Source organism: Periplaneta americana, chromosome 8 (assembly GCF_040183065.1).
Source record: "Periplaneta americana isolate PAMFEO1 chromosome 8, P.americana_PAMFEO1_priV1, whole genome shotgun sequence".
Lineage (NCBI taxonomy): Eukaryota > Metazoa > Arthropoda > Insecta > Blattodea > Blattidae > Periplaneta > Periplaneta americana.
In genome coordinates, this window is record NC_091124.1 from 120,212,364 (window position 1) to 120,237,002 (window position 24,639).

Consider the following 24,639-nt stretch of genomic DNA (forward strand, 5'->3'; position numbering starts at 1 on the left):
TTATTTATTTTTAGTTTTTCTTTAATTAACTTATTTATTTGGCTATGGCATTATTTCATTATATTTAATTTTGGAAAATTTTTAATGTTTAACTAGGCCTATTTATATCGTTTTTGGGAGTCTTTGATTTGTTATATTTTTTTTATTTTTACTTATATTGTTTTGGGGGAAGGCTTAATCTGTTTATTTACTTAGTTGTGGGATTATTTAATTTGATTTGAGTTAATTTATGTAAAGTAACCAGTCAAAGAAACTAGAGACGATGGCTTGTTTGGAAAATAGCAACTAATGGCAGAGGAGTAACTTTGTGTCATTCTTCAAATGTATGTTTGTGGGTGCCTGCTTTGTAATTTGACGTGCTTTAAAACTTGCATGAATGTTTATGAGAGTCTTTGCGTCAGAGAAATGCCAATTAAACAGCAGATGTTGCCTCTCAAGTGGCTCGGATATTTCTGTAACCACAGCACCGTGAAGTGCTGGATTATGTTTACATATTTAATGAATGCTTGTGGGTCATTCCACAGTAACTCACGTTACATTCAGACACATTTATGAACTTATTAGCAAAGACAATAATGTTACTTCAAATCTCTCTTAAAGATAAAGCTTTACATGTTTCCAGTTTACTGTTTAACAGATTTAGAACATACAGTGACTTTCTTGAACCATGGATAACAAAAATAGGAATAGGCTAAAAGAAAATAACTTTATTAGGAAGTGTTAGTAATTCATGTTACATTTTGTCCAGAAGTATAAATTTATATCATTATGTTTTGTTATACAGTGGTTCATAAATCTTAGTGGAAAATATAGAGAAATAAACTTTTTTAACAATTGTCTTTATAATATTGCCACCCAAGGTGATTTTCTTCATTACATGGTGTATGCTGTCCCTATCATTTTAAATTTTCACTACATACATAATGACAAATGAACATTTTATTTCAAAAGAACTTTAAATTCAAAGATATTACGTGTAATATAAACCCAATTACACTTTTTTGATATCAAGTTTCTTATCAATTTTGTAAAACATTCTGTCCCCTTTCATTTCAACAATTGATGTAGATAGCTTGCATAAAATCTGGTCCAGTTTCACATATGATGTGTCTCCTTCATTGATTTTAAAAAGCAATTCATAACTGCCAACACTGTTGAGAAACATTATTGTAACGTCATCTTCACCTATATAACTTTGCAACATAACTGAAACCATTACACTATCATGAAATTTGACTAACACGTAAGTTTGAGTCTCAAGAAATGTGTAGTCCACAACTCTGGAGTAATGGTTAGCACATTGACCATGAAATGACTTGTCCCGAGTTCAAATCCTGGTTGGGACAAGGTACCTGGTTGGGCTTTTTTCTGGTGTTTCCCTTAACCAATTGAAGCAGAATTGCCGAGTAACTTTCGGCGTTGGACCTTGGACTCATATCACCATCATTAATTCACATATCACCACCACCACCACCACCATCATCATCATCCATATCATAGCCCAGGTTAAGTTACATTGCAGCATGCTGTACTTGTACAAGTGCATGACCATTTGGCTAGCCAATCATTCACATACTAGAAGTGGTAAGCACAATAAGCCTCAGACTGCAGTGTAAGCCTTCAAGTCCCTCGTCCGTACAAGAGAGAGAAAAAAACACATAAGTTCCTACTTCAATATCCATAGACATTAATTCACCCCTTTCCTTGAAAGAAACTCTATCTGCTGACTCGTCACTTTCGATTACTTTACAGATCAGAAATCTGTTTCTTTTATGTTTGACTCTAGAATTTCAGGAAAAGTGAAGAAAGAAAGATCTTAAGATTGCGATTAGAATTATCATGCTACAACTATGAAATTATTTACAGACCTGGCAAAGAAATGATGTCGTGGATGCATTTTCTCGCCAATGTTCTGCCATAAATGTTGTCTCTCTGAGAAGGTTGACTGAAATTCATAGATCATTATGGCATCCAGGAGAAGTAAGATTATACCACTGGCTAAGAAGTAAAAATTTATCCTATTTTCTGGAGGAAGTAAGAAGAGTCATTTCTTTATGTCATATCTGCAATGAGATCAAACCACGTTTTTTCAGGCATCAAGATCAGCTCGTTAAGGCTACACAGCCATTTGAGCACCTGTACATAGACTTTAAGGGACCACTACCATCGTGCTCTAAAAGAAATACCTTTTGATTATTGCTGACGAATTTTGTCGTTTTCCTTTTGCTTTTACATGTGTATATTTAGCTTCAGCTACCATTATATCAAAACTGAGGGAACTTTTTTCCACTTTTGGTATCCCTGCATTCATACATTCTGACCGTGGCACATCTTTCATGGCTGAAGAATTGAAACAGTTTTTAAATTCTCGTTGTGTCGCAACAAGTCGAACAACTCCTTATAACCCCCAAAAAAATGACCAGGCAGAAAGATATGTCGCACTGTGTGGAAGACCATTCAATTGGCGATGAAGGGCAAAGAGATTGAACCAGAAAAATGGGAACAAGTATTACCAGATGCTTTGAAACCAACTGGCTAACTACTCGAAGATTCAATTGAATCGGGTGGAAATTAAAGTTCATTTGCCTTTGGGGATGTCGTCGATTTACAAGGATCTGATGCAGCTATTGTACCACAACCTGGCACAGAACCAGCACCCCCAATCCTTCGCCATAGTGAATGGACTCATTGCAGACCAACCTACTTTGAAGACTATTCAACCTAACATTTTTCAATCCAGGAGGGTTAAATGATATGAACTGGCTTCTCTCTGATGTTCAATTTCTTTACTTATTCTTTTGTTTTTATTTACATTGTCGTCTATGTTGTTTATTGTAGACGTCTACGACTTACGTTACATTGCGTTAAATAAAACCTGTAGGAAGATAAACTACATTTCGCTTATACTTCTAATAGGACTAAACAATTTAAGAGAGAGATGTGATTATTAACACACATATGAAAAAAATGAGGTTATTTTCGTAACTCACGTTACGTGGCACATGTATGCAAAATGGACACATAAAGTCTCAACATGCCATAACTTACCTTAGGCCACTATCTTTCTGTTTATAATATGTATGTAATATAAATCTCTGAAGCATAAAATTTTGTACACTGAAAGAGTTGCTTGTAAATAGGTGTAGCAAGCACTAATAATAATGTCGTCTATGTTGTTTATTGTAGACTTCTACGACTTACGTTACATTGCGTTAAATAAAACCTGTAGGAAGATAAACTACATTTCGCTTATACTTCTAATAGGACTAAACAATTTAAGAGAGAGATGTGATTATTAACACACATATGAAAAAAATGAGGTTATTTTCGTAACTCACGTTACGTGGCACATGTATGCAAAATGGACACATAAAGTCTCAACATGCCATAACTTACCTTAGGCCACTATCTTTCTGTTTATAATATGTATGTAATATAAATCTCTGAAGCATAAAATTTTGTACACTGAAAGAGTTGCTTGTAAATAGGTGTAGCAAGCACTAATAATCAGCAAACTATCTTGCGGAAAAATATGAGGGCCACTTACTAAGTCATGGCAACTATGTTTTTCCGTGGAATCCCGGACCGCAATCCACATTTTTTGATATGCATCATTTACTAGGATGTATAGTAGCCCTACATATAGATGCCGCTAGATGATATAGATATTCAAGGACAGAAGAAGAGGGATGTGCGCAAGTCAGTCGGTTCATTGTTGATGTTTGTAGTTCATCAGGTACGGATGTGAGTCGGCTAGAACAATGTGCCTACGTAAAAATAGCAGTGCTTCGCGGTAAAAACGCGAGAGAATGTTACGCACAACTTGTAGAAACTGTTGGAGGTCGTGCTCTGCTGTACAGAACTGTTGCAAGATGGGTAGTAGCTTTCCAGAGTGGACGAGTAAAAAGTACCAACAAACCTTGTATGGGACACCCTAGGACTGTTCTTACCGATGTTGCTCGTGCAGTGATAGAACGTTGCTAAGAGAATGACAGACGATGATCTCTACAGGAGTTGGCAACAGAAACAGGTATTGACCAGGCAACTGTACATAAAATTTTACGGCACGATCTGCATATGCGCAAAATTGCTGCTAAATGGGTGCCACATGCACTAACAGAACAACAAAAGAGGACACGTTACGAAATGTGTCGTGTGAACCTGGAACAATACGAACGTGAAAGAGACATCATGCTGAACAGGATCATTGCCATTGACGAAACTTGGGCCAGGGCTTATGAAACCGAGCTTAAACGTCAGTCTGCTGAATGGTGTCATCAAGAATCGCCACGAAAAACAAAATCCATCTTCGGTGAAATTAATGATCATTTTAGTGTATGACATTCGAGGAATTATTTTGTGTCATTTTATCCCCATTACTAGACTGTTAATGCAGCTTACTACGACGCTTATCTGCAGAATAACCTACGTCGTGCTATCAGGAATAAACATCTCGAGTTGTTGGACAGTGCAATCATCCTTCACGATAATGCAACAGCCCATACGGCAGTCATTGTTCAGACCCATTTACGGTTCTGGAGATGGAAAGTACTAGAGCATCCCCCCTACTCCCTCGATCTGTCACCATGGGATTTCGATTTGATACTGAAATTGAAAGCTCCATTGCATGAGAGACCTTTGATACACGAGAAGACATAGCCAACGCTGTGCGACGTGAGATTGCCAGATTGGACAATGGAGCAACTGATAGTATGGGTCGTCTTCCTCATTGTTGGTAGGGAACAGTTGTTTGCCTTGAAAATTACTTCGAAAGATCTTAATGTGTTCACAATGTATTATTGTGGTGTGCAGACTTTTTTTAATGTGTTAATGTGCATGCAAACTATTGTTCTCAACATTATGACATAAGATGACATTTTCTTAATTTTTACTCTTCTTCCTTGTCTACAATACTTCCTGAGGAACTCATGTAACAGTCATGATTGGTAAAGTATATTATGTATTTACATATGTGTATAATGAAATGTTTGTATAACAACGCATTTGCCTAAAAAATAGTTGCCATGACTTAGTAAGTGACCTTTGTATAAGAATAATGCATTTCCAGAAGCAAATATATTAATGTTTTGAAAGTTCACTTCATATACTTCAAGTAAATGTGGAAATTTAAGACAAAATGGTAATTTAAAAATTCAGTGCTTTTGTCAATTTCGTGGAATGACCCTTGTACAGAAACTGGAACTGGCTTCTGGATGTCATATATTTTTGTATTTCGAACTCTGCTTTTATTGATTTATTAGAAGATTAAGTTTTTGCAATTACGAAAATTTTCAAAATTTCAACAGGATTGGTAAGAGCATAGGAAAACTGGACAAGTTCGACATGTTATGAAAGGAACTTATTTACAATTTTATTGGAAAATTCCAAAAAAAAAAAAATAAATAAATAAAAAAAAAACTAATAGGCCTAATATTAAATTTCACAAAATACTGAAAGTTTGAAGTGGAAAAATTCAAATATCTTGGAGCAACAGTAACAAATATAAATGATACTCAGGAGGAAATTAAACACAGTATAAATATGGGAAATGCGTGTTATTATTTGGTTGAGAAGCTTTTATCATTCAGTCTGCCCTCAAAAAAGCTGAAAGTTAGAATTTACAAAACACTTATATTAATGGTTCTTCTGTATGGTTGTGCAACTTGGACTCTCACTTTGAGAGAGGAATTGAGAATAAGGTGCTTAGGAAAATATTTGGAGCTAAGAAGGATGAAGTTACAGGAGAATGGAGAAAGTTACATAACGCAGAACTGCATGCATTTTATTTTTCATCTGACATAATTAGGAACATTAAATCCAGACGTTTGAGGTGGACAGGACATATAGCACGTATGGGCAAATCCATAAATGCATATAGAGTATTAGTTGGGAGGCCGGAGGGAATAAGAGCTTTGGGGAGGGCCGAGACGTAGAAGGGAGGATAATATTAAAATGGATTTGAGGGAGGTGGGATATGATTGTAGAGACTGGATTAATCTTGCACAGGATAGGGACCGATGGCGCGCTTATGTGAGGGCGGCACTGAACCTCCGGGTTCCTTAAAAGCCATAAGTGAGTAAGTACTGAATGTTTGAGAACATAATCATCAATATCATAAGCCCTCTGAACGATGATACCATCATTAACAAATATGACAACAGCATATCCCTTAAGATATATCGTATTGAGATAGCCTTTGTATATAGCACTTACAACTTTCAACATAAAAAATGGCTGTTAAGTTATCGCACTTGTACTGTGCTTATCTGACAGACAGCCTATATTTCATCAACTGGCCGACTTGTAATCAGGTTTTCTGTACAAATTGGTATCAAAATAATATTCCTATGATGAACGTGCTTATCTTCCTTCTGCTGTCTCTGATCCTTGTCATCTGATCTTCTCATAGTATTGCTCTCTGTGCTTGCATATATGTGAGGGAAAGGAGAAAGAAACAGTAAGCTTACCTGGATATAAAAAAAACAGATAAACAAGGTGGCTGAGGACCAGATTTTCTCCCAAGTAATCCAATATTTTCTGTGCCTTATTGATCAATCACCACCTTATCATCATGTTGTGGTTTCTTAATGGGCTCTGTAATTTAATTTAATAATTTTTTATACTTCCAGAAGACAGTTGTATTATGTATGGATGATTTAAAGGTGATGATTGTGCCAATATTTTTCTTTTAAGTCTATTCTAGAAGTGTTTTAATTAATTTAACAATCCTTTCAAATGTGTAAGAGATGACTTACTCATAGGCAGAGTTATGGCGCTCTGCCCCCTCAAGTCTTTTTTTTTATTAATGTTAGAAAATATTGAATTCAAAATATCATATTTGCTTTTCTTCATGATTATGCTTCTGTGCTTAAATTGACAAATTAATGTCTTCAGATTATGTGTCTGGACTATAATATTTATTTTAAATTTTTGAACGTATAAGAATTTCTGTACCTCATTTGAGGATTGGAAGCACTGTAATGTTTCTTTTGTCACAGCCTGTACTCATGCGTTAGAAGTTTGCAGGTGTTCAGGCTGCCACTTGGAGAAATATGAGTAATATTCTGCACAACAATGCAGAAAAAAGAAAAGTGATCCCAGTATAATGTGTAAATTTAAAGACGAGATTAAATAAAATAAATAGAGTTTAAATTTCATATGATATCTTCAGGAAAGCTTAATATAAAAAAGTTTCTGTTAACACTGTTATATAGTTACGTGTTTCTGTACAAGAGGGAAAAAGGGAGGGATTATTTTAAATTATGCCCTGTTATAATTTGTAGTAGATCTACAGTTCAAACCCTATACAATTCGGTCATAAACATCGCAGACATGGATGTAACACTGTAAGAAAATGCCCCCCAAAAATATCTTGATTAAATGATCATATTCCGATATACTGTACTGTACTGCGGTCAAGCTATAATGGGGGGAGGAGGTAAATGATGTCCCTCATAACCCTGTTATATGGGGATTCTGTGGTTTTGCTTTGCCCCCCCCCTCCCCCCCAAGGAAACATTTCTCTTTCCGCCTATGGACTTACTGAATGTTTTGGGAAAGACATTTAAACTGGTCGCCGTTTTCACACCGTATTATAAATATAAGGTCTTCCATTAGGAATGTGAATGGACCCTCAGCCTGCATGGCCTTTGCATGTTTAGTGTATGGGAGGGTCGAAACTTCCCAAGTGCCTGTCAAGCTTCTAACAGAAGACTTTGTACATTTGTTGGGTTTTAAAATGGTACACTTGTACTGTGCATAAATGAATTATGACATACATTACCTTGGTAAACAAGTCAAAGAAGAAAACATACATTATAAGAGTTGCTGTTCTCTCCATTGCTAACTTCAAGAAATCAGAAGATGTTGAAGATATGAAATATGGAGCACTGAAAATAAAATTTAGAAGACTGTAAGCAGCAAAAACACACACTTAATCAGTGACCTATGTAGTGTGGAGTGGGGAGGTCTTCGAGGTTAAGCCCCCATCCCGAAATTAGGAATTGTAAATACTTTTTTCTGATACAATCAACTGCTTACTTACCTTGAAATGTTGAAATGACTATTATATTGTGAAGACATGACGTTCAGAATTCAATATTAATTTTATTCTCACTTTGATGATGCAGTTTTTTTAGAACATCTATTAACCCAAGTACAAATAGGAATTGAGTTGGATTGGTAATTTTTTACCCCCACAAGTTAATCAATCAATCTTCTTAATGTATCCAGCTGTTTGCTGACAACATAAAGTCCACTATAGTCCACTGTAGTCTATTCAGTTGTTGTTTTTCACGAGAAATGAGGGGTATTTTGATCGGTGTTCATTATAGATGCCTGTTGCTAGTAGCCAGAGTTGGGGTGTAGTCAATATGGCAACGGCCATACCATGTTGAAAATACCAGTTCTCGATCCCCATAAGTTAAGAATTGTAAACTTGTGGGGAGGAGAGGAGGGACAGAATAATTAATATAAACTAGAATGTTTTTATAAAAAAAATTGTTGCTTCTCAAATTTAAATATTGAGTAAAGGAGTCATGAAAGCATGTCCTTAACTTGTACATAATTTTAAATTTGCTGCTAGGCAAGTCAAAATGTACATGACTTAAGGGATTTCAAAAAGTAATGAATAATATTTTGTTAATATATTAAGAATATCAAAGTAACCTATGTGTGTTGATATAATTTGTTTACTTACTTACTTACAAATGGCTTTTAAGAAACTGGGAGGTTCATTGCTTCCCTCACATAAGCCCACTATCAGTCCCTATCCCGAGCAAGATTAATCCAGTCCCCAGCATCACATTCCACTTCTCTTAAATCCATCTTAATATTATCCTCCCATCTACGTCTCGGCCTCCCCAAAGGTCTTTTTTCCTCAGGTCTTCCAACTAACATTCTATATACATTTCTGGAGTCACCCATATGTGCTACATGCACTGCCCATCTCAAACTTCTGAGTTTAATGTTTCTAATTATGTCAGGTGAAGAATACAATGCGTGCAGTTCTGCATTGTGTGACTCCTGTAACTTCATCTCTCTTAGCCCCAAATATTTTCCTAAGAACCTTATTCTCTGATCCTCCCTCAGAGTGAGAGTCCAAGTTTCACAACCATACATAACAACTGGTAATATAACTATTTTATAAATTCTAACTTTTCAGATTTTTTGACTGCAGACTAGATGACTAAAGCTTCTCAACCGAATAATAACATGCATTTCCCATATTTATTCTGCGTTTAATTTCCTCCTGAGTGTCATTTATGTTTGTTACTGTTGCTCCAAGATATTTTAATTTTTCCAACTCTTCGAAGGATAAATCTCCAATTTTTATAGTTCCATTTCGTACAATATTTTGGTCATATACTTTGTCTTTTCGGAATTTACTTCCAGATCTGTCGCTTTACTTGCTTCAAGTAGAATTTCCATGTTTTCCCTAATTGTGTATAGATTTTCTCCTAACATATTCACGTTATCCGCATAGAAAAGTAACTGATATAAGCTGTTCAATTCCAAACCCTCTCTGTTATCCTGAACTTTCCTAATGGCATATTCTAGAGTGAAGTTAAAAAGCGAAGGTGATAGTTAGAGACAAGAATTTCATTTACTATAAAATCCCAAAATAGTGCATTGATGCAGAATGCACTATTAAACTATGAAATATGCACAATCAAGCGAAAAGTACATTAAATTATGCATTTTAATTTTTGTTCCAAATGTCTTATTTCACTTCACTTCACTTCACTTTTTTTTTTTTTTTTTTTTTTTTTTTGCACAGTTAACAACCTAACATCATTTCTATGGTTTCTGTGAGGTTCCTGCACTTGTCAGTCAGTATGTTTTTGTAGGCAGAGAATGACGTCTCTACAACACAGGAAGTTAGGGTGGGTGCAAACTTGAATGAACATATTTGTGAAAATGGTTTCCAAGTCAAAACTAGCCAACTAAGGTATATTTAAACTTAGTTCAAAGTAACAAGTGAAAGGAATATATATATGATGGCCCATGAGTAATGTCATTACTTTCAGGAGGTTATTCTTTGAGATATTTCGAACAAGAAAAATGTGATCTTCCTTTTTATATATATATAAATTGTTTTATATGAAACATTTCGTAGTGTGTTTGGGAAACCCATTGAGTTAATGCCCAATATGCTCATTCAGTTTAAGAGAGCAATGTATTATAATAATAAATGATTCAAAGAATTTTAGTTTTGTCCTTTAAATGTACAGAAATTTGACCCAAACAAATGTAATGTTTCGTTCTGAAAAGGAATTTTAAAAGACATTTTTACATTTGTTTGGATCAAATTTCTGTATGTTTAAAGGACAATTTTTTTCAATCATTCATTATCATAATAAACTGACTGAACATATCGGGAATTAAATCACTGGCTTTCCCAAAACACGCTATGAAATATTTCATCATATATAAGAATTTTTATCTCGGAAAGAAAGCAAAATTGTATGACACTTTTTTGTTTAAAATATCTCGAGGAAAAACCCCCTGAAATTAATGACATTCTCGTTGCCAAACTTTCAGAATGGCCCCGAGGTTCACTCAGCTCCTATAAAATTGAGTACCGGGTCTTTCCCGGGGGTAAAAGGTGGTCAGAGCGTGGTGCCGACCACACCACCTCATTCTAGTGCCGAGGTCATGGAAAGCATGGGGCTCTACCTCCATGCCCCCCAAGCGCCTTCATGGCATGTTACGGGGATACCTTTACCTTTACTTATGGTTCATCCTGTTATATTATTCCAAAGTATTATTTTTATTCCCTTTTTCTTTGTAATGGGTTCATTTATCTCTCTGTCATCCACTAAAGACATGTTGGCATAGTATAAACAATACTACAACAAATTGAACACAAATTGTTTTATTGGTGTGAGTGACTTTCATGTTATCAATAGCTGACTACAGGGAACACACTTTATAGTGAAACATGGTTACGTTGAGAAACCACTGAAGTCCGTGACTTAAGGAGTTTCAGAACCAAACTACTATGTGCATTGTCCTCACAACTAGTTTATATACCAGTCTTACTATGTTTCAGTATAAAATGATGCATCTAAGCTGCAACTTTCATTTTTTTGACATAAAACGAAAATTACAAAATTAGTGACTTATGGGGTTTTTAAAAAGTACCGGTAACCAATTCAATTAAGATTAAGAGACTAGCTAAAAATTATGATAAACCATACAGGCTGTCATGTATCATCTGGTGTGTGGAATTGTAAGTTTTCATTAATATTATAATTCATTATAATGAATTATAATACAAAAACTTCTAGCACTGGAAACGATCAATACTAGATACCCTACAGAAGAATGGCTACACATATATACCAATGGATCCACCACAGAAAACCTTACTGGAGCTGGAGTTACATGTACACATTTTTCCTTTTATCATTCTGTTGGCAGAGACACAACAAATTATGATGGCGAAATAGAGGCTATACACATTGCTCTCCGACAATTATTAAATCTTCCCTTAAATAAATATAACAAGACAGTAATTCTTTCAGATTTTAAAGCTGCAATTCAGGGAATATGCTCAAATGCTACAAGGAAGTCAACAAAAATAAGAGAATGCTACAAAATGTTAACACAACTCCAAAAAGTTAATGATTGTCCATCTCCAATGGATTCCAGCACACTGTGGAGTCATGGGGAATGAAACCGCAGACACACTTGCAAAGAAAGGCACAACAATAAAACAAAAGTCTAAATTTAATTTCTCATATTCCTCAATAAAACGCTTGATCACTACAAAATTTTCTCATTCATACCTACAAGACATAGAATCAAATGTCAAAGACAAAAAATGGATTACACTACTTTCCAACCCAGATATAATTCCCCAGAGACCAAGGAAAACAGCAGTTGCAGCCTATAGACTATTGACAAATCATGACTGTCTAGCAAGTCATCTCTACAGAATAGGTATCTCAGCTTCACCAATATGTGTCCTATGTAACGATCCAGCAGAAATGAATGAAGATTACTTGAAGACCTGTGAAGCATTAAGATCAGAAGAAACTACAGTTCAAAAGTATTGGAAAGCACGACTGCTCGTGGCTTCATTGCCAGATGCAAGGCACTAGACAACAACAACATAATTCATTATTCCTTTCCCCCCCACACAGTCACAGTTTATTTCAAAAGTGGTATAGAGTTACCCTACATGATGCAGAGTAACCTTATGTATAATACTATTACTAGTGCTTCTATCAATTTCATTACTAGTAAGTTAGTGCTGGTACTACTATTGTCCCTGCAAGTTATCTTGGTAAATGAGAGATGAGCAGAGGTTAGTCCTAGTGGCAGAACCTGTACCTCTTATACTAACCTAGTAAAATAAACTTGCATTGTGTAGTCGATAAGTTAACTATGCTCACTATTACCATATGTGATGCCATAAACAATGTTTGGTAGCAGTCGAGATTCACCAAGGTTATACACAGTATGGAGAGGAAAGTTATAAAATCTGTGATTGTCTGATGTGATTAAGAGTTTAAAAACAAAAGCTTATCTATAAATATTAATAAGACGATTGATATGATTTAAAATTTCTCAGCTATGAAGGTGGTGAGAGTTTTGGTTAGGTAATAACTTGTATGGAGCGAACTCATTTAAAGGTTTAATTCCATTATCCTTAGTAGCTCATATAGAAATAGTAGTTGAAGATATAATAACAGTGTTTCAAATTTATGAATTTGCGTTTTAATAATTATGGTTAGAGATTCAGTTTATTGTGCGAATTATTTTCCTTCATTTTTATATTTATTATATTTTATTAATTATAGCTACTGTATTGTATATATTTAGAAGAACTCATTTAAAGGTTTAATTCCATTATCCTTAGTAGCTCATATAGAAATAGTAGTTGAAGATATAATAACAGTGTTTCAAATTTATGAATTTGCGTTTTAATAATTATGGTTAGAGATTCAGTTTATTGTGCGAATTATTTTCCTTCATTTTTATATTTATTATATTTTATTAATTATAGCTACTGTATTGTATATATTTAGAAGAATGAATTTATTTTATTTTTATTAGTGTTTTCTGGAAACAATAAAGATCCGCATTCCATATTCTTTGCTGGCATTGCACACATACATATTACAGTATACACATATCACACAAAGCACACCTTGTAGCAAATTCGCATATGGAACTTCTGATGAAAGCTGCTGTCACTGTCTATCAATGCATTATACTTAGCTGGTCTTCGAAAAACAGAAAGACAAGCAGACAGACTGACTGAATGACACTCATTGTTCAGACCTGCAGAACTGTAGCTCCTCAGAGCGACTGCTTTACTCCCCTTTCGTACCCCACCCACCTTTTCTACCAGTGCAGTCATGATGTGCTAGTTACACTCGGCTTCATCAACATTCATTCTCGCGGAGGCAGGTATACAATACGCTATCAAGAATTACAATTGAACAGATAATAAAATCCTGAGGATACCTTTAGAAAGTAAGAGAAAAATGAATGAGAGAAATAAATTAATTAAAAGACATGTAAAATAAATTTTAAAATGTATGTGTGCATATAATGTAAGAAGGTCTACCTATGTATATATGGTCCTATTACTAGTAAAGCCGATTAAGTCCATTTTTTGTGTAAAATAAGTTAAGTACAGTCCCCGACTTGTTTTTCAGTGCTCTGTATTCTACTAAAATGAAATAAGTCCGAAATGTTGCATGTAGGCAACAAAATAATTACTTTATTTGAAGAATTTATTATGTTTTTTTCGTACATTAATAAAGTTTTAATTCCTGTTTTTTTTTACAAAACTTGTATTACTGGTCTTAACTGGTTTTACTAGTAATAGGACGATAAATAAATTGTACATTGATAAGTGAGTGATAGCTATATGACCAGATGTCAGTGCTGTCATTCAACATTGTAACGCACTCCAGCCAAATAAATAAATAAGTAAATAAATAAATAAGTAATTAAGTAAGTAAATAAGTAAGTGAATAAGTAAATCAGAAAATATATAAATAAGTGAGAACTGGAACATGGCAAAATCTAAACCTGTGAAGGAATACTACTACCAAAGGAAATGGGAATATGATTATTTTGTTGTTGAAGACGAAAGAATTGTTTGTTTACTGTGTCCCATCCAATTTATTTCTACTCATCATTTCAATATTAAACCACATTTCAACAAAGTCCATATTAAGAATTATGGAATGCACACACTTGTTTCTATAGGTGGTGATAGGAGGAAAGTTTTCGAAAATCTAAAACAGGTTAGGTGCAAAGAAATCTCAAAGAAACTATCGACAGGAAATCTAGCATAATTGTAAACCTTGAAATGAGGTAACGCATTACAAAAACAGTAAATTTATTACAATCCTTTTTGAAAATTACATTCCGCCACTGATGGACCTTTGACGGCCAGAGAATGTAACTAACTATATGTGGAAGTCGATCATCCCCAATAGAAGTGGAGTGAGGCTGATGTCATATTTCCCCTACTTACGAGTTCTGCAGGCCTGCTCATTGTTAATGGACACTTTTCACACTGATTGAAGTGTAAACACACCTAAAATAAAAATCGAACATGTTTTCGTGAAAGTTGGTACCACTACTACTGCTTCAAAAGTTTCTGATACAAAATAGGTACAGTAGCTGTAAAGCAGGGGTTATCAATTTTTATCAGATTATGAGCACAGCCCACATGCAATACTAAGTGAACGAGCACCATGAAATCGAATATTTTTAATATATAAATGCGTAAATAAATTAAATATCAGATAAAGTATACATTTTTAAAACACTCACCAGGGTAATGAGATCCTTGAACTTGAATGTCGTTTAAAATTTCAGCTATGTCCAAGGAAAAGTCACTTAAGATGTGAATCAATAAATCAGTCATGATCGTGCTTTCTTTTTTTTTTTTATATATTGGGTTATTTTACGACGCTGTATCAACATCTCAGGTTATTTAGCATCTGAATGAAATGAAGGTGATAATGCCGGTGAAATGAGTCCGGAGTCCAGCACCGAAAGTTACCCAACATTTGGTTGTATTGGGTTGAGGGAAAACCCCAGAAAAAACCTCAACCAGGTAACTTGCCCCGACCGGGATTCGAACCCGGGCCGCCTGGTTTCGTGGCCAGACGCACTGACTGTTACTCCACAAGTGTGGACGCGTGCTTTCTTAGAGAAGTATTTCATAAGTGAGAGTTTTTTTCGCATAGGTAGGTCTTTCCAAATACACATTTGAGAGAAACACTCTGTTGTATTTGAAACCATTTTGTAGCTTCTGCTTGAATTTCTGCAATGCTTGGGAAAATTGGCATAAGTCAGTTTCCACAAAAATTTTTTATTAATTTATTGACAACTTACAGAACATATACTTGCTTGAAAAGAGACGTAAGTATTTCTCCCATTAGAATAATTCAACAGAAGAAAATCAGATCGACATAAACCAGTGTGAAGACAGTTTTTTCCTTCTCCTGTAAAATTAACATTTTTGACTTGTGCCACTTTTCTCAAGCACTACAGTTTTCTCATTTTAAAACAGTTAATATTTCAGCACTAAGGAGGACTGAAGATCTGTCCATTCAAGTTCCTCATGAGCAGCCATATTATTCTCCTGAATGATCTTTCTGACAAAGCACACACTGAATTGAAAGGGATTATACATAATGAAATACAGAAAGACCTACTAGATCACTGAAATAGTATAATGAATGGATAGGAACACTATTTTATTTTGCAGATGTACAACAAAGTTTGCATTGAAAAAAGGACCTCAGGAGTATTCGTGCTCGCGAGCACATTTTTACTCGCGTCATGAGAGCACCAAATGTCATTAAAAGAGCACCATGGTGCTTGCGAGGACCAAGTTGAGAATGCCTGCTGTAGAGGAAGCAGAAAGCACTACCCAGCTACCAAGATAACTTGCAGGGACAATATTACTACTGCTGCTGCTTTTTTCTTTTCTTTTTCCTTCATGGATTACAACATTACTGGTCTGTGCTGTGCCATTCTTTCTTAGTATTGCCAAGTTAAACAACTATGCTTTTCTTGAATGTTTTATGTTGGAACCTTTGGAAACTACATGTTTTTTTTTCTAGGCCTAAATATGTGTTTTTTTTTTTCCTTCATTCTTTTGATTATTTTCAAGTGTTATTATCTTGAGAATGAAAGGTTCTTGTCTAATTTTGTGTATTCTTCATGTACCAGTACCTCTTTGTATGTTCAAGAACACAATTTTTAACTACATTTCTGCAGTTATTTTTGTCCTACAGATGTCTTATTTTTGGAGATAAGGTAAGAGCACCGGTAGTCGACATGTTAAGGAAATGTGTAGGCTATTGTTTTTTTCAATCCTCCGACTGTACCATACCGTAAGAAAGAATTTTAAAAATATATTCTGACACCTGTAAATCCCTACTTTAACCTACGTATGTGTTATTAGTTACATTGTAAATATTTAGATTCAAAAATAAATTTAACAATAACCTCTTGACATGCACCTATAATTGACAACTGAAAATAGAAAAGACCCTAAAGCTGACATGTCTAGAACCTATAGTTGACAAATTTTTTATATCCTCAAGAAAATTATGTGAGTGGGATTTAGAGGTATTTTGTATATGTATACCAGTAGCGGCCTGCGGTTACAAAGGTTGGCAGTTCTGCATGAAAAATAGTGGATTTAGCAAACGAATAACGTGTGTAATTACAGCCCCTTCTCGAAGTTGACTGTGCACCCAAAATTGTACTCTAACTATCCGTGCGTCCTACCCACTCCGTGCGCTACACCTCTCCCACCTGGCACAACTAGTCACGTAGTGGAGATATGCTCCACATGTTGATACCTGAATGAACAATTATCAGAAACTTTCTGTCGTTTGAATGCTTTTATTTACTACCGAATTTCGTTACGCCAACTTTTCTAGCCTATACCTGTACCAGCTGACGAAATTATAAAACAAAGAGCTGGGAGTTCCTATAGATTTGCAATAAAGTATCGTAACTTGACCAGTTTGTGAGCATGTTTGTTGCATTATTAAATTTAATTCTTTGGCATAACAGCGAGAGAAATGAGGTGTGGGAGACAATACAAATTCTCCGTGTTTCCCACTCATTAACCAGCACAATTAATTTATGTGGTTCAATTATGACTGAATTTCTGTTAAGCCTATATTCCATTAAGATAGTTTGCACCAAACTTTCAGCGTCATGTTTTGGTGGCAGTGAAGAGAAATTTCCAATAATTTTATTGCTATCCAGCATTTAATTTTGAATTGTTTTTGTAGTTCGGTTCCTTTGAATTGTGACAAGCCCTATAAGTGATCTTTGAAAATTTAATCTAAATGTGGAGTAAAATCAGTCAAATCCCGAAATATAGCGTGGTTTGTTGAATCTTCTGATTCGGCAAGTCCTCGCATCGCTAATTCAAATGCAGCACAGAATTTCACACAGTTAATTATTTTAGATAGACCATATCTATTTTTAAAAACATTTTCATCTTGTTTCTGAATGTTAATCCAATACGCAGAATCAAACTGTGTTAGAATATTTTAATATCTCTAGCAGTGACAAATCTGTTTGACTTGAAATGAGTTTTCGAATTTTCATGCTTTTCTAGTTTTTTAAGTGAAATTAACTAAATCCTTCACTCCGATTTTTGTTCATGTATTTTCTCCTCCAAACAGAAGACACGGGTGGGGGAGAAACTTTTCATGAGCGCAGCAAAAACCCAATTGTTTCCATTACATATCTCGGTATTAAAATGAGTAGTAGGTTACATGATTTCTTCGACTTTTTCCAGAAATTTCAATATTTAAATTTGGTGTAGGACGTCCTAATTTATCAAGTTAATGTGCAATTTCTCTTTTAATTTCGAAAAGGGTTGGTCGATTAGGTTTTCATTTAATTCATTTTTAATATAAAATATTTCCTTAGACACACTGACTAATCACACCACACCTCCCACAGTACCATAACACACTTGAACTGTAATAATATACAGTAGTCCAGAAGCCTATGTGTTCTAACGCAGGTCATAAAGAGATGAGGGTGTTGGCAGTTTTTTTTGTATATTCGGAGAGAGCTGCTTCGGTTGCAGCTCTAATGTAGTCTTATGGAACGGTGAAGAAAACCAGTTTTCTGCTGCAGACTACCCTACGTTAAGCTCCAGGAATTGCGGATCATAGATCCGAAAAGTACACTACAGCTAAAATTCTCGAGCAGTTCAAGGCTCCTACAGACAGTAAAATCTCGAATCGAAGGAGAGTGAATTGAAAAAATAAATGAAACAATGAACTAGATTACATGAAAGCACGTTTTACATTTTTAATTTTACAGGTCCATTTAAATGGCGGTTCTGCAGCTCTGCATTTCTTATTGTAGAGCTGCCCCTGATGTATACATAATAAAAGACCGTATATAAGTTATTAATTGTATTATTACTACTACTTAAAAACAAGTTTAATTTAATATGAAGACTTTAAAACATCAGTTTAATACAAAGAAAGATCCAGTTATTTCTCCTTGACATTCAATCGCTTTTTGAACACATCTTATCCGTTCCCCCCTTATAGTCCGCTCTGGAGTCTCTACATACCCAATTATTTAATTTAAATATATGCAAGAAATGTCATTTTCATCAGCTTCAAATTCTGCTTTACTTGCATTAACACTTCAAACCCATTACTTTTATTACATATTCTATTATATCTTGAACAATACATAGGCCTTTGTGCGCCCTATACCCAAAGCTAAAATGTCGACAATGCCCAACGACTATCGATCTATTAGTATTCTACCTACCTTATCGAATGCGTTAGAGAGGATAGTACACAGACAACTCATTGACTACCTAAACAGATATGAACTCTTGGACACACATCAGTCAGGTTTCAGGACTTGACACAGTACAGCGACTGCACTGTTGGAAGTAATGGAAGACATCCGAAAAGCTATGGACGAACGTAAAATTACAATACTGACACTACTAGACTTCAATACAGCGTTTGACACTGTAAATATCGACTTACTGACGAGAAAATTACGTTCACTCCAACTATCATAAAGCACAGTTTCTTGGTTCTCCTCTTAACTCAGCGAATGTCAGCAGTGTGTTTGCATTGGAAGTCGAACTTCCTCATGGCATATCGTTGGTTCTGGAATCCCACAGGGATCTGTTCTATCACCACTACTATTCACTATTTACGTAAATGACATCCCCTCGACTCTACAGCACTGTAAGCATCACCTTTAGGCAGACGATTTACAAATCTATATCCATACAACCCCTGACTCACTCAATGACGCAATACAAAATCTTAACACCTTAACAAGGACCTTGAATCTATATCTGCATGGGCCAGAAAGTTTGGTTTGACTCTCATTGCAAGAAAATCACAAGCAATCCTAGTGGGACATCAACGTCTATTATACAACATTACTCCTGCTCTTCCAATCAAGTTAAACAACACAATAATCCCTTTTGCTTCCTGTGTTAAAAACCTTGGAGTTTACATTGATACGCATTTATACTGGAATAACCAAGTAACCCATATTACCAAAAAAGTGCTTTCCATACTACATTCCTCAAACAGCATTCGAAAATTCCTTCCGCTATCACTCAAGAAAATACTAGTGGAAACACTAGTAATGCCCCACTTCGATTATTGTGATTTTCTACTGACTGACCTCAATGTCAACCAGTTGCAAAAATTACGTGTTCATAATTCTTGTGTTCGCTTCGTCTGTGATGTCCGTTGCGCTGACCACATTACCCCAACCTTCCAAACTCTAAACTGGCTACGGCTTAATGAACATAGAAATTTTCATTCTCTTCTTCCCCTTTTCCAAGTCCTTCACACTTCTACACCTACCTCCCTTGCCTCCCGTTTCAGTTACCTGTCATCATATCATAATCTCTTCACACACACACGCAAAATAGCCGCATACTAGCCATACCAACACATAAGACATCATCGTATTCATCATCATACACAATCTCGCTATCGCGCTTGTGGAATACCCTACCCAGTGACATCAGAGACTGTCGGAATTTAGTAGTGTTCAAAAGCAAGCTTATTAAGCATTTTCTTACTGCGTAGAGTAGGTTTAATTTTTACTTAATTAATGAAAAAAAAAATGTTTCTCTCTTCTTAACTTGTACAATAAACTGTCTAGCTTTTATTAATCAGTCATTCTTTTAGTATTCTGATTTTTATTGTATTTGTAAATTTAATATTAATTGTAATTATAATTGTAATTGTATTCTTAATATTGTAGTTGTAATCCCCTGGTAGAGGGGAAGAGAAGGCCTGATGGCCTTATCTCTACCAGATTAAATAAATAAAATAAAAATAGGTAAATAAGTCTGGATGTATTTCTCTTTCCCCCAACAAATTCACGAACTATGAAATTCCCTTCTTTAAGATTTTCTTGCTCAAAACTTTCTATCATCTCATCAGAATCCTCCTCACACCATTCAGAGTCACTAGTATTCATCAGTGAAACTGCATTTTCATCTGAGCTTTCTGATTCTGGCATTTCTCTCTCTTTCTTCCACTGCTACTTCTTTTTCTTCTTTTGAACAATCCTTTTTTCTTCCCTTGCTCTCTTCCATTCTTCTTCTCTTTCTTCGTTTCTTGTTATTATCTTCCTTATAAAGATATTCTAATGCTTATGGTGAGGTAATTACAGCAGAAATTCTTTCTCTCTTTCTTTTTGGGGCATTTGTTTCAACAGGGCGAGGCCAAAATAAATTCCTTTTGAATGGGGAAGGCACAAAATCCTTGCTTGTGGATGCCATTTCAGGTGCTTTGTCTTCTGACAGTGAAGGATGTTCTAATAGTTGAACTGGCTGTGGTGTTGTGAGCATAGGTGATTCTGGTTGAACTAGCTGTGTTGTGTGGTCGTAGGTGGTTCAGGTTGAACTGACTGTGTTGTCATGGGCCTAGGTGCTTCTGTTTGAGATTGTAGTTCTAATACATTCATATCTATTAGTATGTTTTGTCGTAGCTGTAGGATCTTTACCTTCTTGCAGACAATCGCCTGGACATTATTTTCCTGGAAAGTTTTTAATTTGTCCATCCCAATTTGTTCATCAAACCAGACTACATGCTTCTCCAACAGACGTGCTTTACCTATTGATTGCTGGGAATATTGTTGAATTCTTTTTAGGAGCCATGTTTTGTCTAAAAATGATTCTTCGATATTGCCTTCTAAAGCTGACACATTGGGTACTTAAGGTTGACAGCCCCTGACAACTGTAAGTTCTAAGAGTTGTAGACGAAAAAAATAAAGATATTCATGCACACTGTGGGAAGCATGTTTAAACTAGTTATAAAATGTAATATTAAGTTGAGAACCTGAAGTTGACATAGCTGTCAACCTTAGGGAAAACACAAATTATAAATACCTAAGCCTGACATCCCTACTACTAGGTTAAGAACATGCTTGTTTTCGTAACAACAAGAAATAACAGAACCATATTACATATTGTATATCCTAAAATGCATGTAACTAGTATATAAAAGCAAAGAAATGTATCTTAAGCAAAAGTTAAATGTATACCTTGTTAAGCCATTCACTAGATCTACTTCATTCTAAACACACACTTCTTCAGTCCAGCATGATTCAGATATAATGGCCACACAAATTCAAACTTTTATGATGTTGCAGAGGAGAGGGTTCAACAGTGTTACCAGATTTATCCATGATCTCCTTCAAATGCATTTAACCTTATTTCAAACATTTTAAAAATTGGTGTCAACTATAGGTGTCCTGTCGACTATAGGTGCTCTTACCTTACATGTAAATGTGGGTATTTTCCGAGCTTCGTAAAACTTTATTTCTCTTTATTAAATCATGATATAAAGGAAAAGTTTGGCAGGCATGACTTTTTAGTTTTTCCTCTATGGTGGAAATACCTTCTATAAATACATTTCATTTGATTTGTCTCTCATCTGTAATTTATTCTGCACTCTTTATTTCTAATTGCATTGCTTATGTTGTGTTACAGTGAATCATGGAAAAGGGCCTGTTAGTGTTCCGACTTGTGGTGAGAAATGGAGAGGGAGTAAGCAGATTGTTCTCCCTTCCTTCTAAGGGATGTGGAAGGGTGATGGGGAGAGGCTCTCTTCTATTGCAACACAGGCTTTTCTGTGGGCCCTCTGCACGACTCTTCCAGAAACAGCAGGAGATCCCGAAATCACAGCCTATTGTGAAAAAAGATGCCCCAAAGCCAGTACCAGGAATCCCATATAACAAGTTATCTATAGGAGTGCCGAAAGAAATATGGAAGAATGAAAGAAGGTATGATCTAACAAGTTGTAAACATATTGAGTACCGTAATGTTTATTCCATTAAACAAAGAACCACTGGAAAGATAAGACATAAGATCATCAGAAAGAGGAGTGTTTTGTTACAGTTATAAGTTTTACTTAATTACGTTATTTTGAAATATCTTAATTTCGTACCAACATACTATGTTTTCCATTGAGAAACTGATTGAGTTTTTGCATAACCACAAAGCCATCTGTATTATAATCATTATTTTGGTTTCCAAAATTAATTAGTTCAGTATTGTAATTGGTACATGAATCGATAACATCCGGATGCGTAACTTAATTTGCACAAATTAAGAGATAAATTAAGAATGGTTTAAGCTATTGGATGCATAGAAATTTTTTCCATACATTGCAAATACACACAGGGCTACACTAGGCCTATAGTAGTAGTAGCTCATCAGGTAATCATTCCACAAACTTACTTTTTATTTTTCCATTTGTATAAAGAGAAGTATTCTGTTGATGCATTTAAGACCTAATTTATTGTGCCTGAATTTTCAATAGGATACAAAATTCTGTTTCTTGTTTTGCTCTCTTTCCATAATGGGCTGATGGCTAGTGCTAAATTAAGCATAGATCCTTGAAGCATGGTGACCACTTAGTCACCAAAGATATTCACATCCACTTTAATGGAATTTACATAAATATTCATAAAATTATTATTTAACAAATACTTTGCGAACATACTGTATGAATAGAAAGTGAGTATTGCTCAAGAAGCAGTAATTTTTATAGCTTATGTAATTTAATTCTTTGTGTTTAGTGATGACTGTTGTCTTTACAACATTTGACTGACATAGAATTAGCAGTATTAAGGTTGATATATGGCCAGATTAAGTTTCGTGTAATGCGTGCTATCTAATCAACTGCTTAGTGAGTATTACTGTGTACTTATGGATGAATGGTAATTCAAGTATTAACTAAGAAAGTTCGTTAATATTCTATAAGCAGTTGAAATCATCATCATCATTATCGTAATCACCACCATTAACCCTGTCGTCATTGCCACTGCCACCAAGGATTTTATCACCTGCGTTTGTACCTGCAAACCTCTGATCAAATGATCTGCATGGTAACACAGGCTACCAAGGACGATTATTGTGTTGTTACAAAAATCAATTTGTAGAATACACGTTTTCAGCTTCTCTGATATTAATAAAGTTGCTTTGAACAGGGCACTTGCATCTTCGTCTGTCTGTTTATGTGCCTATGTATAGAGTTGTCTCTTAAACTATTCGACAAATTGTTTCCATATTCTTTGTATTATTTGATCCATAAATGATACACATGAAGTACCAGTATAATCATTTGTGCTATAAAATTAAGAGGTCATCATTAAAAACCAATTGTGATTTATTTTAAATCATCTATTACTATTTTTCTTACATAAGATGAAATGGCACGTGTAACAGTATTGACCATATAATTACAAAAAATATTATTTTAGAGAAAGTGATTATTGCAGGAGAAGCTCAGTAAAGTTTGGACTGAGATACTGTGAATTTGAATACAATGCAGTGGAAAGTATGTCTTTCAAAAAATCATTGGCGAATATCAATTTTGCAAAGGTCTTTCGTTTCTGGAGTGAGAACAGACCTACAGTAAGTTAATCCTGTGGGCTGTGGTAGGTTGAGCAATTAAAGACAATTTAACTAATGTATTTTGTGTTTCACAGGTGTAAAGGTATATAACTGATAAGCTTTATTATTTGTGTATTTGATAACATAACCGCCATGGATTTATTCCAATTAATCGAAATTTGCAGCTTGATGCTTTACTTTTCGCTGATGATCTAGTTCTCATAGCATCAACTGAAAATGATCTACAATATTCAGTACACAATTTAAATATTGTCAGTGAAAAATATAACATGGAAAGTAATATTGAAAAAACGAAAATCATGTCATTTTGTGGGAAATTCCCTGTACCAAGTAAAATTTGTTTGAATAATAAAATAAACAAAGAGTAAATACTTTCACTTACCTTGACTATACACTATCACCTTATGATGAAGTAGATATTTCTGAAAAAATATGTAAATATAATAAAACAATGGGGATCATTAATAAAATCATGAAACCTTCACTAGTACAAAGACACACAAGAATAGGCTTGTATAAAACCTTAGCACAACCAGTATTAAGCTATGGTAGTGAAGTGTGTACTGTGAAGAATAAAGATGTTAGTAGAATAACAGCAAGTGAGATGAGGTTCATGAGAGCAACAGCTGGATATACTCGCTGGGATCATAAAAAAAAAAATGAGGATGAGGACATAATGCAAGAACTTC

General features: G+C 34.9%; 1 protein-coding gene across 3 annotated transcripts in view; it reads left to right on the top strand.

Moving 5' to 3' along the window:
• The window catches only part of LOC138704991 (NAD(P) transhydrogenase, mitochondrial-like), a 157,149-nt gene that overhangs the window by 6,736 nt on the left and 125,774 nt on the right, over positions 1-24,639 (top strand). For all 3 annotated transcript variants that reach the window (XM_069833507.1, XM_069833508.1, XM_069833506.1), the window contains exon 2: positions 22,022-22,314. In XM_069833507.1, coding sequence (XP_069689608.1) covers positions 22,028-22,314 — 287 coding nt within the window. In that variant the 5' untranslated portion in view covers positions 22,022-22,027. The remainder of the gene's footprint in view (positions 1-22,021; positions 22,315-24,639) is intronic.